This window comes from Passer montanus, unplaced genomic scaffold (genome assembly GCF_014805655.1).
Source record: "Passer montanus isolate IOZ18808 unplaced genomic scaffold, ASM1480565v1 scaffold80, whole genome shotgun sequence".
Taxonomy (NCBI): domain Eukaryota; kingdom Metazoa; phylum Chordata; class Aves; order Passeriformes; family Passeridae; genus Passer; species Passer montanus.
In genome coordinates, this window is record NW_024373257.1 from 821,161 (window position 1) to 835,378 (window position 14,218).

At 38.6% G+C, this 14,218-nt stretch overlaps 1 protein-coding gene across 1 annotated transcript in view; it reads right to left on the bottom strand.

Moving 5' to 3' along the window:
- The window catches only part of IMPG2 (interphotoreceptor matrix proteoglycan 2), a 51,654-nt gene that overhangs the window by 6,553 nt on the left and 30,883 nt on the right, over window positions 1-14,218 (bottom strand). The window contains exons 9-15 of the mRNA XM_039732843.1: window positions 11,647-11,808; window positions 10,519-10,577; window positions 9,215-9,232; window positions 7,053-7,297; window positions 6,337-6,419; window positions 2,410-2,722; window positions 287-1,950 (exon numbers count right to left, since the gene is read on the bottom strand). Of these exons, the coding sequence (XP_039588777.1) occupies window positions 287-1,950; window positions 2,410-2,722; window positions 6,337-6,419; window positions 7,053-7,297; window positions 9,215-9,232; window positions 10,519-10,577; window positions 11,647-11,808 (2,544 nt within the window). The remainder of the gene's footprint in view (window positions 1-286; window positions 1,951-2,409; window positions 2,723-6,336; window positions 6,420-7,052; window positions 7,298-9,214; window positions 9,233-10,518; window positions 10,578-11,646; window positions 11,809-14,218) is intronic.

Genomic DNA, 14,218 nt, shown 5'->3' on the forward strand with positions numbered 1-14,218 from the left:
AGGGGGATGTAGCAGTGACTTCAGCTACACTGCTGTATTCATTGCCACCAGCAGAGCAGCTGGTCCACGATGCTGAGGAGTTCTCCTTTAGAGAGACAATTATCTGAATAAGAGATGAACAGCATCCCACCACCCATTTCCAGATGGAGCTTTCCCCACAGAGGGACACAAATCTTATATGTAAACACCAGTTTTGAGTTGCTCTCTGTAAGGGATGACTAAATATAATTTACCAACAGTTTTCGTCTATCTGGTAATGGACATTTAGCACACAAGTGACTCTTACCAGTTCCAAGAATCGCTGCTCCAAGGCTTTGTATTCAGGGGAGTTTTTATTAAACAGGTCTTCTGAAAACATCATGTTGGTAACCCGAAGACTGAAGAACACAACTAGAGCTCGGGATGGGACAGTACTGCTGTAGTGAGTTTCATGGGTGGCCCAAGCCACACTGGCCATCTCTGTGGACTGGACACGAGTTGTTAGCTCAATGTGACTTTCAGTCATTCTCCTTCCCTCCTCAGTCTGCTCAGGAGAAAATTGGGCAGTGCTAACATGACCCAGGTCTACTGAAACATCCAGGACTCTTGTTGTTTCATCTGCCAGCTTTGTTGAGGTAGCCACAGAAAATGACGGCGTGGATCCCACAGGAGGGAGATGAGACGGAAGCTCAATGGTGCTTGTTGTTACACTCGCTGTTTGATAATCCATAACAGTGCTGAAGCTCATGGAAATATGTGTACCATGTTCTGTATCATCCTGTACAGCAAAGCCCTCTAGGACAGTGGTGTGATCTACTGCAGAAGGAACTGCAGCTGAACCTGGAGTAAGCACTGGCATTGCTGGTTGCACTGTCTGATCTAAGGAGGTTTCTAGTGCCCTGTCAGTAGGCCAAACATCAGCTGGTTCCTTCACCGCTGATCCACGAGATTCTTGGTCTGCCAGTGATGAATCTGGGGCTTGCCACTCTTCTGTGGAAGCAACAGGCTTTACCACAGAAGGATCTGCAGTCAGAATAGTTTCTAAAGAGATTGTGTCCAAGTGTCCTATTGTAGCAGCTTCCATTACATCCGGCTGCTTCACTGTGAATGGTTCTTCTGCCACTGCCCTGTCTTTGCTTTGGTGTTCAATTACTTCAGGGATTGTGTTCTGGCCTACACTAGACTCCTCAGGTTGCTCCGTACTGACAGTCCCTGTGGATATTTGGAGACTGTCTTCCACAGACAGATCTGTATGTGGTGGTGAGACAGGGGCCTCTCCAGTTGGCATGACAAAAGAGGAATCATACATGCCCAGTGTTTCTGTCTGTGTAGATGGTTCCACAGACGATGACTCTTCTGTCTGTAACAGAGGTGCTTGTGGAGTTGTAGTCTCTGGAAAGACAAATATTTCAGACTCATCAAGGAAATCTTTTATATTGACTATCCCTTCATTCTCATCTTTGGAAAGATCATAATCTAATTTATTCCCAGAGTTAAGAATATAGTCTAAAATCATGCCTTCAGGAATATCCTCAGTTTTGATTAATAAAGACTCATTGTCATCTTCAAGCCAGCTATCAGGACCAGGGTAGAAAACTGGTTCCAGGGTTGCTTCTTCCCAAGGCCAGATATTTGATTCCATTTCTTTTCCTGAACCATCAAAAGCTGAACCAGACCCATCATCATATGTAACTCTATCTCCAAGAAATATATCAGTTTCGTCTTCCATAGGGGGCACTTCTAAGGGAAAAGTAATTTCTTCCACAGAGTCTGCACTGTCTCTGCCCTCAGGACTACCTTGGATTACTTCTTCCTTCTCTTTAATATCAGTCTCTATGACTGATGAAGAGGCCACTGTTGGTGCAGAAAGCAAAGGAACTGCATAGTCATCGGTAGATGGAGATTCTTCAGGCACAAGGTGAGAAGGACTTAAAGGCAAAAGTTCTTCAGATAGCCCAGCATCTTCAAACATTAAAAATAAAAACAAATTGACAATTAGATATTGTTTGTGATAAAAAGTGTCAAACTTCATTAATTTCATTATCTGTAGATCTGTGTTCCACATTTTCCATAACATATCCCGGCCTTTGCATGCCAAAGTCATAAGGACCCCTGTTAACCTCTTCCACTTTCCATTCAGATATTCTATGGGCCAAGTCAAGACATACAAAATTACTTCTATGCTATTTAACAAGTGCCATGTATGTATCATTTCCAGAAGAGAGAAACAGGTATTATTAGCTATTACAAGCATTTTACCTTGGTATATAGCTCTTGGATACATTGCACACAAAAAAAGGTAAAAACTGACAGAGAAAGACACTCAATTTCCAGACCTTTCTGAAAACTCATTCCAGTGAACTATAATTTGGTGAGTATCAGGAAATATTTGTATCCAAATTTAAGCTTCAGTCTATAGCATTAACTTACCATCTAAAGAACTGGGGGCTGAAAGCCATTCCAGAGAGTCCACAGAATCCTGCTCTAGTACTGGTACAGTGACTAAATGAGTAGTCTCTAAATTCTGCCCATCAGGCAAAGAAGTGACATCAACCTCTGAGGAAAGTGGAGCTTCAGGTGCCAAACCGACCTCGTAGTCAATGTTCTCTGGCATTGGCTGGATTTCATTGTCACTGGCCTGCTCACTGTCTGAGGTGGAACCTGGTTTGGTGTAATCGAAGGGCAGGGCATTGCTGACAGTCGACTCATCTGCAGAAGGACGTTCAGCTAAAAAGGTGCTGTCCTGGAACAAAAAGGCACTATTAATATTCCCACTATTACAGGGGAAACAGTGATTGTCTGCACTGGGCTGAACACACAGAAGGGGTTAACAGCAGGCAGTGGCCAAGCCTCGGACTATTGCTGCTGAGGGAGCAATGCACAGCAGCAGGACGAGTGGCAAATATAGACCCTTGCTAATCTCGTGCAATAGACATGCAAGATGCACATCCTTCCAACAAATGTCATGTCCAGTCATGCCCACCAAAAAGGGAATGGAGCCATTCTGATTGTTTGGAGTGCAGAACCCGTTAGAGTATTAACAGATTTACCATCTATATCCAAAACCATCTCCTTTCCTATGCTAAAAAAATCAATCTGTCCATCTCCAACTAAATCAAAGATAAATGTTTTCTGCCTTGCTAAAGCATGATGAGGTTCTAACAGCTTATTCAGGTTATTCATCAGCCACACAAGCAATACAGTAGTTCTAATGTTTCAGTTACTATGATACATGAAACATTGTAGAAAGTGAATTTCAATGGATGCATGCCCAGTTATCATTTATTGATATCTTTTAGTTTGTGGGTATGAGAACAACAAAGACCAGAATGTAATGAAGAGCATTTAGAACCTAGAATAATTTAGTCTCAAAGCCAATCTACCTGTGCAGGAAAAAAAATATAAATCTATCAGCAGTAATGATGAACAACAAAATGCAGGCAAAATGAATTTGTGTATTATTTGAAATGTGAAAAAATAATTTGTCATTACATCTCCAATTTCCATGCTGTTTGCTTACTATTCCATGTACCAGTCATTAGTTAGTTTACAGTTAAAGTAGTTAGCATATTTCGTCTTTGAATATTAATCTCCTACTCTGGTGTCTGATGAGGTAATTATATTAGAAAAAGGCAATAAAGATAATAAGTTATTTGGTCAAGGCTACGAAAGCAAGCTGATAGCCTAAAACTCAGGAATTAGTGTTTTACATGGATACCTGCCCACATATAAATGCTGTGCAGCAGTGGGATATGAATCAAAAACCCTGTAGGGTATGAAAAACTGCCAAGCAATTTCAAGAAGCAGCAATTTGCTAAGGGCTAAGAAACTGCCAATAATGACAAGTAAAGTTACAGTGGACACAGGTTTCTGCAATTTCAGTTCAAAACCACTCTAATAATTTCTGTAGCTCACCATTCCTGTCAAATCTCTTTCTGTTGCTTCACCAGAAGGAATCACAGGAAGAAGCCAAAAATTTTCAGTTTGAAATTTTACTCCAGGTTGAAATGTGGGTGAATTAACTTTTCAGCTTAATTCAAACAACATTTGAATGCTTTGGAAACAGGCCAGTTAAGGTACTTTTATTTCTTAAATTACTTGCTTGCATGTAATGATCATATTTTAAAATGCCAGTTGTTATGCCACCACAGTCTTGTAACATTTTTTAATTTATATGGTGAAAATCAGTTGAAAAGTATATATACCATAGAGACATGTGCTGCATCAATTTTATTTTTGGCAGGACTAGCCACTATAAAAAAAAGCTGTAAAAAGAGTTACTGTACAAAATTAGAAATAAATTACACATATAAATTCCATAAAGAATGAATTAGGACTACCAGCAATATCTCTTCAATACATTCACTTAATGTAACCATTTAGTTGCCAGGGATTGCACCTCATCATTTATTTGAATGTGGATAAATTCTCCTATGGCAACTAACATTATTCAAAGACTCTTGTTACAGGGCAATATATTAACAAGTTTAATATCACATTGGCTACCTCTGGTTTTCAACAATGTAAAAGGTTTACAAATATGATAGATGGCTGTAAACACAGAACCCTTCTCCCTGATTTTTAATTTTCTGCTGCCAGAAAGGCATTGTAATCCTCAAGCCAGAGTGTTCCACCTCTTACAACTCAATACAAACAAGAAAATACAGATTTCAAAAACTAGACCTGATTTTTGCTTTAGTTTTAAAGAGTGTGGCAAAACTCAAAAGAATTAGTTGTACCATCATGAAATCATGACAGTCCCATGTAATGTCATGATATTGGTATGCTAATACAAATCCAACTTATTCTCAAATCACCAGGGGAAAACTGTAGCAAAATTCTTTTCCATGGGTAACAATTCTACTTGAAAGCAGCTATTTGAACCATAAAGGTTCAACATCTGTGGAAATAATTTATCAATTGTGTACTGTTTAAACATATGTAGGATTTTCTTATATTTATCTGAAGCTATTACCTGTGTATTGCAGATTGTACACAGCTGGTTTGGGGATATACTTGATACCTTTTACATAATCAGAGTTTTTGTCTGAAGATGTAGAAGATTTTATCCACAGTCATGATTAGAGAAATATTACTTCCACAATTTTTTGTTATAATAATATTCCCAAAAACTGGCTTAAAATTTATTATTGCAAAGCACCACTACTCTAAAATATCTTCCTGCCTGCACATCTGTCAGCATGGCAGAATTCATTGTCTTACTAAAATAAACATCTACAACATTTTCGACTAGTTAGATGTCTCCAGTAAGGAGAAAAGAAAAAGTTAGATGTCTCCAGCAAAGAGAAAGCCTTTTTCTGAAAGCCAACTCAAATTCATGTTTATCTACACCATGTTTAATCCATTATGGGAAAGCCACATGAATTTTCATTTTAGGCATCAATGAGTAGTTTTTAAGACTCAGTGAAAGCTGCCATGAAATTAAGGACATTATACCTATGTCCATTCTAACAATGTTTGCATTCTGTGAAAAAAAAAAAAATTGCTTACATAAAATTTTCAGAAGTTGGCTAAAATTAAATGTGTCTGTGTTCATAACATTGTCTCATGATGGACTGAATGAGAACCAACCATCCAGCACATGTGGATCTGGATTTTAGAGCATGATCTGAGCTCATTTCTTGTTGAAAGCACATCTGTGTTACAGAACAGAGTGGAGAGCAGAAACCAACTGCCCAGACAACAATTCAGCACTCAGAAGACCTCCCTGTTGGCAGAACTGACTGACTTGATCTCAGCATTGCTGGCACCTAACTCAATGTCTTTGCTTAAAGTCCCTTTGTACAGGCAGGGTCAGGGACATCAAGTGTCCTGTCCAATACAGAGCTCTAGTCTGGGTCTTGGATTATTCCAGAGGGAGTCAGAGGAGACAATTACAATTTCAAAAGACAAAATAAAAAAGAACCAATGTCAGTTATTTTCCTCTTCTGGTATTAGGAAGATGGACATAATTTGAAAACCAAATTGAGAATTTTCTTTGAAATAAATACAGTAACAAAAGGAGCTTATGAAACTTAGCATTTTGTCTCTTCCAGCAGAAGGATTTACATCTATTTCTTCTTTCCAAAGAAAGGTAGTATCATGGAAGGAAGAATCACCTCTTTAGAGATGTTTGCAATCAAAATAAGATGATCACAGCAAACTGTTGGGCAGCAGACACTAGAATTGTCACATAAGAAGTTTCACCAGTTTTCACTCCAATATAAGGTGAACCTTCATTAGTACTTACTCTGCATGAACAACAGGATAGAGAAGCTCTGGGTGTTGGCTACAAGCTGACCTTGCTGAACTAAGTTGTTCAAATGTCCAAAAGCCACTGCTCAGAACCATACTCACATCAAACTCCGGGCGCTCCAGGACAACTGGATGCTCAGTAATCCAGGATGTGTCTTCCGATGTGGGGTGCAGGATTTCCTTCACTGTGGAAATAGAAACACTTGGGATCCAAAGGCTGCAGTGACAGTGTGAGGAAGTTGTGTTGGAAGACTGACTGAAAAACCCTCTCTGATTTCAGATTTGTAAGTAAAATCTTCTCAAAAAGTTTGCCAGAGAGATTTTGTTTCTGGAAATGCCTCCAAATCACTGACAGGAAGTGCAGGGGAAAGATAAGAACAAAGGGATGACAGCACTCTTTTGTCATCTCTAGCAGGATCACTGAATATTCAACAATAATCTGGGTATTCCCTTGTGCTGCCTAAAGCCAACACAGAGCTATTAAGTTGAAGGTCACCCTGATGCAATGTACACCATGTGAACCACATTTCCCCTTTTTATTCCTATTAATTTTTTAAAGTATTACTGAAACGGCATACCGCAAACCTCAGTTTCAAAATAAAAATTAAAATACAATGGGGATCTAGGCTAATACATCAAGAATAGGATGCTACTGCTAATGATTTGACCTGGTTAAGACCAGAGCAAATCAGGCTATAACATAGTTGATTTTGTTCTGTTTAATTTTTCAGAGGACAGCTGAATAATTCACTCATGTGAGATTTATTTTATAAGAAGTCAGATGTGTGGCACACCGATGCATCATAATTAATACCCACCATTAGTAAGCTGAAGAGAGTTTGGGTCTAAAGAGATGGAAGCATTTTCAAGCAGAGCATTTTTCTGGAGGATCTCAGCAATATAATCTCGGAAATCACTGATGGTGTACACTACTGTTGGATTATCCTCTATGCCCATGAAGGAGTTGTCCTCCACCTTGTTTGAATGAAGGTTAATCAGGTCCCACGTGGCATTGCTGATGGCTTTTCCATCAAATGTGACAGCATAGTGAACTTCCACCCCACTTCAGTTGTACAAAGAGAAAGAATACAAATGAGAAATTCCAGGTTTTCCTAAGAAAGCAAACACTATATTTTTTCACAAGGGCCCACATCAATACCCTTTTTAATATAAAAATATATGGCTTTAAAGGATGAATAAAAACTACTTGATACTTTTCACAAAGTTCTCAAGGGAAATGCTACCCAAAACTGAAATCTGCTCTGGTTCCAGTCCCATATTTCTACTAGTGAATGGCAGACAGACCACAAGCAGACCAAAACACTGACTTTCTGCAAGCATTATTAGTGGGTCCACCAGCATGCAGTGGTGAGAGTGGTGATTTTAAGATCATACCAACAATAGGAATTGCTCTGAGGTATGAAAATATACAGGAAAAACATGTTGTACATAGTAGCAATCTATAGTAGCAAGTGAGAGCCCCAGTCTCTGTCACTGCACAGTGTTAACCTTTGTGAAAGAATATTTTTAGTGGCAATAAAATAGTATTTAATTCATCAAACTGGGAAAATTTATCTAGACTCATTTGATCATTTATTCTCAGATCTGTATCTATGTACAGTTTGGGGTTTTTTTCATATTAGCTCTTCTCCATTTTCTTAATTTTCCTTTCCTTAATACATCTGGGTGTCCTTTTCCACATGACAGGTTAGGCTGCAATCAGATTTACCATACGCTGGGCATAAGCACAAGAGAACTTTACAAGATACAACACATTTTGGCTGTAGACAGAGCACAGCAAGAAAAATTAAGTAACCTCTGAAGCGTTAGAAACGCGTACTCTGAATACAGGTCTTCCTGATTCCACAGAGCTGGATTGGATTTCTAAAACAATTGCTCTGTTCAGAGAAGTCTTTAAAACCCCAGTTCCAGACACAACAGAGAAAATTCACAAACACACCGACTAAACCTAGGAGCCTGGGTTTTGCTGCTGGCTCTATCATTGACATGAGCCCACCACAGGCTCACCAAGGGCACTGACTGTCAGCAGAGATTTAAAAGGACAGCAGTAGTGAAAAGACACATGAAAGATGGAACAGAATGTGCTCCTCAAACACAACATTTAGATTTAATACCACTGTGCTGCCATTCATAATGCCTAACAAATAACTACAACACCAACCTCTTTCTGGAAAGGGCTGACCATCTGGTGCCTGGAACATAGCCCTTGTGAACAGTTGTACATAGTTTGTAAAGAGATTTGTGTTTCTAACCTTTTTTGAAAAGTTAGAAGAATGCTCATTGTCTTTAAACTTGTTCATGGAAACTGCTATGCTGAGATACATGCAGAACAAATTAATACATTTAATAAATTAAGGCTGCAATGCTTTTTCTATCTTGCGACATTCTTAACACACTAAAGAAGGAAAATTCTGGATTCTTAACTTGCATATGTCTGATGAAAACAAGTCCAGACTAATCCCATGTTCTGCTAAATAACATTTATTAAAATTCTGCTAAGATCTGTAGCACCTCTGGCCTTGAAGCTAAGCCAACAGCCTTTGCTGGAGAACTGTGGGGTTCTTATCTACTTCTATTTCAGTAAGCATAATAGTCCCATGTCTATTCAAGACTTTGCTGCAAAGTATGAAGGCTTTGAGTCATTGTTCATCAATCTTGTTTTCTTCACAAAAGAGATTCTTATACACGAGTTACCCCAGTAGCTGACTTGTGTTTAGGATGATATTTCCTGAGGGATTTTTTTTAAAATTATTACTTGAATAAGAAAATTAAGTTTATCCTTAATTGAAACAGACCAGTTACTTGCAGTTTCTAGTAGAACCTTCTCTCACAATATTTATGTTAGATAACCCTCTTGCTCTGAACACAAAAATACAAATCCCAAAAAACAATTCCGTCCAGCTAAACATGTTTTTCCCATCTATATTGTGAAAATATCTATAAAAAAAGTTGTCTTTACCTGTCTTCCTCGGAAGGGCTGATTATGAAAACAAAACAGAACAGCAAAACTTGTTAAATCAAATAATAACTTCCTTTAAGTCTTAAAAATTTAACACTTTTGCTTTAGTGTTCTATAGAGCATAACCATTTGAAAATCCTTTTTAGTTGCTTAGCTATTCATAGTTACTCAGCTACATACATAACAAATTGCTCTGCTTTTAGTGAACTGAGATATTTTCTATTAATCCCAAGGGATCAGCAGAGCAGAGCCATCTCAGATAATTGTAAATAATGCAGGTAAGTTGATGTCAGTATCAAGAAGATCAAGGCTCACTTACTCTACCTAAAGGTTTAACTTCAACCAATGGGTTTTTGTCATGCACAGCAGAGAACAGACTTTGCCAGAACTTTTATTTGTCTCCTCAAATGAACCTAGTGTTTGCAAACCTACTGGACTGCAAACACCAAGATGGAAGGTTTTGCCACCTTCCAGGCTGAAAACTGGATGTAGCCTAGCACTCCAACCACAAGACCTCTCTCACTACAGTTGCTTTCTTACCTGCATGTATGATAATTAAAATACTCTAGACAATAAATTCTAAGAAATACAGCTTACAGTCTCAAAGAAAACACAATTTAAATTAACTCATGAAAACATTCATTAGTTTCTAAAAGTTATATCCAGTCCATTCAAGAAAAATCACAATTTGTGAGTTCTGTACTCCAAAAGTCAGACATTTTTTGCATGTTTGATGCATTAGCTTAACAAATTAACTTGAAATGTCACTCTGAAGCACAAATGGATTTAAAAGTATGTTTCTAGTAATACAGAGAGTTAAAACTTTCCATATCGTTCATCAAACTATCCCTCACCTCTCTTCTTTTGATCCGAGAGACCTTTACATATCCTAAACACTAACCTTTAGAGCCATCCCAAATTAACTTTAAGAATTTGAAAAAGAACTTTAAATACACCACTTTTGCCCAAAATTATTTCTGTGTCCTTCCTTGTTTCATACATGGATATATTAGAAGTAGCAGATATGAATATAACTTTTAATTTTAGGATAGAATCTTGAACAATAATGCCTTGTCTTAAAATCACAGCAAACATTTCATGTGAAGAATGTCAGAAGGGAAAAAAACCAGTTGTATATTTCTATTTCGGTTGCACATATAGAGGTACCAAATATGAGAGCAGTGGGTGAATACATCCTAGGAGTTCCCACACACACCCGACATCCTGCCAAGCATCATGTCAGCTCATTACACCATCCTGCATGATCATGTTCAATCACCATTTATGCATCAGGATCTTTTTACCTGTAATCCAGGATATGGATGCTTTTGTATCCAGGTAGTCCTTCAAATACGCTTTTAATCTATTTTGATGGAAAAACAAAAAAATTAACACAGATTCCGTTCACTTCTGCTCATGTGGTGAACAATTAGGAAGTGTTTCTAGCATTGTCCAAAAATGTATCTGAGCTGTTATATCTAATAGGTGAAAAACAGTTAAATATTCTTTTCTTTATGGAAGATTAGTTTTAATGACATTGTTTCATTATTAGAAAAAGGGGAATAAAAAGTATGAAGAACGACATCCAGCATTCCCCAAGAACCATACAGAAACATTCCTGGGGAGAAATGGAAAGAGACTGCCAAGATAATTAATTGTGCTACAGGAGACAAAACCAAGATAAAGAATACTGAAAGCTCATGCTGGTTTAGAAAGATATTTTGCTTCCAAAGATCCTTGCCAGTTGAGGATTATTTTTTACTCTGTAAATTCTTGTTCCCCTCCCCCATCTCCTTATTTTTAAACTGTCTCTGGTGAAACTTAAACAATCACAGTGCTGCTGACTTTTTTTGCCAAGAGCTTCTTTATTTAAACTCAGAGAAAACCAGGCAAGGGATCAAAGGAGTGGAATATCCATGTGCCAGGTGGACTCTGTCCCATCTGACATTTTTGACACACACACACACACACACACCATGGCATTTCTACTTGGACTCACAGCTAGGAAAAGTAAGATGTCTAGCCTATGCTAGCAACTTGTGAAAGTTGCCATATCTGACTGCAGTGAAGAGTACATCTCTTTCCATTTGGCCCAGGATCTGGCACAGGGTTAGCCCCAGTAAAAAGGATTCAGAGAACCAACTTGAACTAAATGGGGCTAGGAAGGAGACAAAGCTAGAGAAAAGATAAGCCTCATGATAAGCAGCCACATGACAACTTAGATGTCTCCCTTCTCCAAAGAGAAAAGGCAGACAAACACCCAGCTCCCAACATATGATGGCAATATAATTACCACCATTACAGACAAAAGAAAAAACAAATATTGGAAACCATAGGTAGACAAAAATCAGCAGCCCTGACAAAGATGCTTTTTGCTGCTGACGCTTTTCAGAGCCAGCAAAAGGAAAAATGAAGTTAGGGAAGGGAATCACCTGAGAAATGAATCGTTCTGACAGCAGTTGATACTCAGCAGCAGATGGGTCCTTCAGCTCCTCACTGTACTGTTCACCAACAATCAAAATGTTGAACTCAATCATTTGCTCAGTTACAGGTCTGACTATCTTTTCATCCTGCTTCTTTATCTCATTATTGATCTGGAAGGGAAGGAAGAGGGGAGAGAAGAGACACACTTAATGGCACATGAATGCTGCAGTCCAAAGCACAGCGTGTTCACTGCTGGAGCCATCAGCACACTTGCTTGCCTGGTACTGGAGTGGACAGAGGCAGCAACTAAAGTCTACTAAGCAAGAACACTTCCTGAGAATTCCCATCTTGAAGATAATTCTGTTTTCCATTTGGACATCTTTAGTGTAAATCCATCTCATTGACCCCAGGTACAAAGTGAAACACAGATGTGTGGGAGCAATTTAAAGTGCAACCATGGCTACTCAAACATCTCACTTGAGCCCAGTCAGTGTAGGCTGATTTATCTGAAATTTACTCATTTATCACAAGGCTCCTACTCACTATTCCAGCTGGAAGACAAGCTGCCTTTGCCAAGTTCTACATTTGGAATAACACTCTGTGTTGTTCAGCCTCAGGAGGTGAAGGATCTCCCCCAGATATACAATGGGCACTGGGAATGGGAGCTCTGCTGAGCTAAAGCAGTGGGCTTCAACTGCTGTGTCTATAAAAATGTCTACTCATTTTTGTATTTCTTTCAAAAAGCCCCAGAGCAGTTGCTGTGCAGTGCATCAGGGATGCATGGAGCTATCAGGGTTGCCACAGGCAGCAGTGAATGCCAAGTTTTAATCCAATTTGGATGACTGAGCATGCTTTCTGCTTACTTCCCTAGTATTTTTAAAACAGAATACTATTCCTTGTGGTATACTGAAAGACATCAGAAATTTGTTTTTTTAAAAATAGAGATTTGTCTGGGAGGGAAGAGAAATTAAGGCTTCTTAACTTTAGCCAAATGTCTTTTGCTAGAGGTTTTGTCTGACTGTTTACACACATATTTGTTGCTTTTTTCCTACTAAAAGGGAAAAATAGAGAGCCAGAAAGACAGATCTTGTCAATGAAGCTGCAGTCTTAAGTTATGCATCATGCAGGAAATGGAAAAAAACTTTCTCCAGCAAGTTCATCAGCCATCAGTAAGCAATTTCTACATTGTTTAGGAACTCTCTAAAATTTTTTTGTTAAATTCTCTTTCCTTTTTCATTGAATAATGCTGTCCAAAGATCATAAGGACTGGTACATTACTTAAAGTGAGTTAGCATTTGAAAGATACACATTTAGCAGGCATATATATAGTTCTACCATTTGTCTTTTTGCAACACCATGTAGTTTAAATAATTTATCAGCCCCCCAAACCTGGTACAGTCAGCATAGAAAGTGCAGAAGATGATTGCTTACTCTTGGCCTTGTAATCAGCAATGCTTTTTGACTGCTAAGAGAAATGAGGTGGAATGTAACTGTACAGAGTAAAAATGCTGTAGCAGCAGCAGCAATCTAATTCTGGTTCCTTTCCAATTTACTGAGTGGTCCTATTCTCTGCTCCAGTAGAAATATTCTAGGCAGTTCGGCTTCAAAAGAAGAATAATGCTGTTCTTGGGACCAAACCACAAGTGTTCTTGGTACATAACATAAGGCCAGACCCTGCACTTGAGTCAGAAGCTGTCTTTTCCATACTCTGCATTTATTCCAACATCAGAGCTCCAGTCAGCACTGAAAGCTCTAGAAGAAAGTACAGTCTAGTTCAGCTTTGTTTCAGGCCCGAGGTTATTGAACAACATGGCCCAAGTACAGTAAATCAGCATGTGAAACTGTGAGCTTCTCTGTGATCCATTGAGAGCTTCATTTTTGTAAGAGAAAAAAAATCCAGCTGATGGATAACACTGGTTTATAAAATTTTCTTCATGTTGGCCCATGAATACTGCAATTGGATTCTAGAGTGTGGAATTAAAATTCCATCTGGAGGACCTGTTTTCTGGAAGCAAATACCGTCCTGGGACCTATGTGGTGGTCAGTTCACTTCTACACAGATGTTTTAAATATGGGGTCTAGACTTCTCTGTGTTGTGAGCTTTGGTTAAATATCACAGAAAGAGTGACTTGCAAGATGCTACATACAAGTTCACCTACATCAGCAGAGGAAAAAGAGCAGAGTATCAGACTCTTCAAGGATGTCTACCTCTCTGCTGTCCTACATAATTGTACCCCTCAGACCCTCAAAACTCTACTACAGCAACCTAAGGAACATTGTGCCTCCATAGGAATAATAGTGCTCCACATTCTTCTTGGAGCTTTCAAAGCCACTAGGCATTCCCTCTCTAGTCCTATGACACTAGCAAAATCCTCACCTGATGGTGGTAATATATCAACTGATATATTATCTCCCACTGTGGGGGAAGAGGTATTTCAAAGCCTCTCCAAATGGAAAATATATCTGCCCAGGAAAATGTCTTCAAACTTTACAAATTCACACTCTGATTTTATTGATGCTGTGATGATTTTTTGCCTTTTTTTTTTTTTTAAATATACCTCTTATGTATTCTCAGTACCC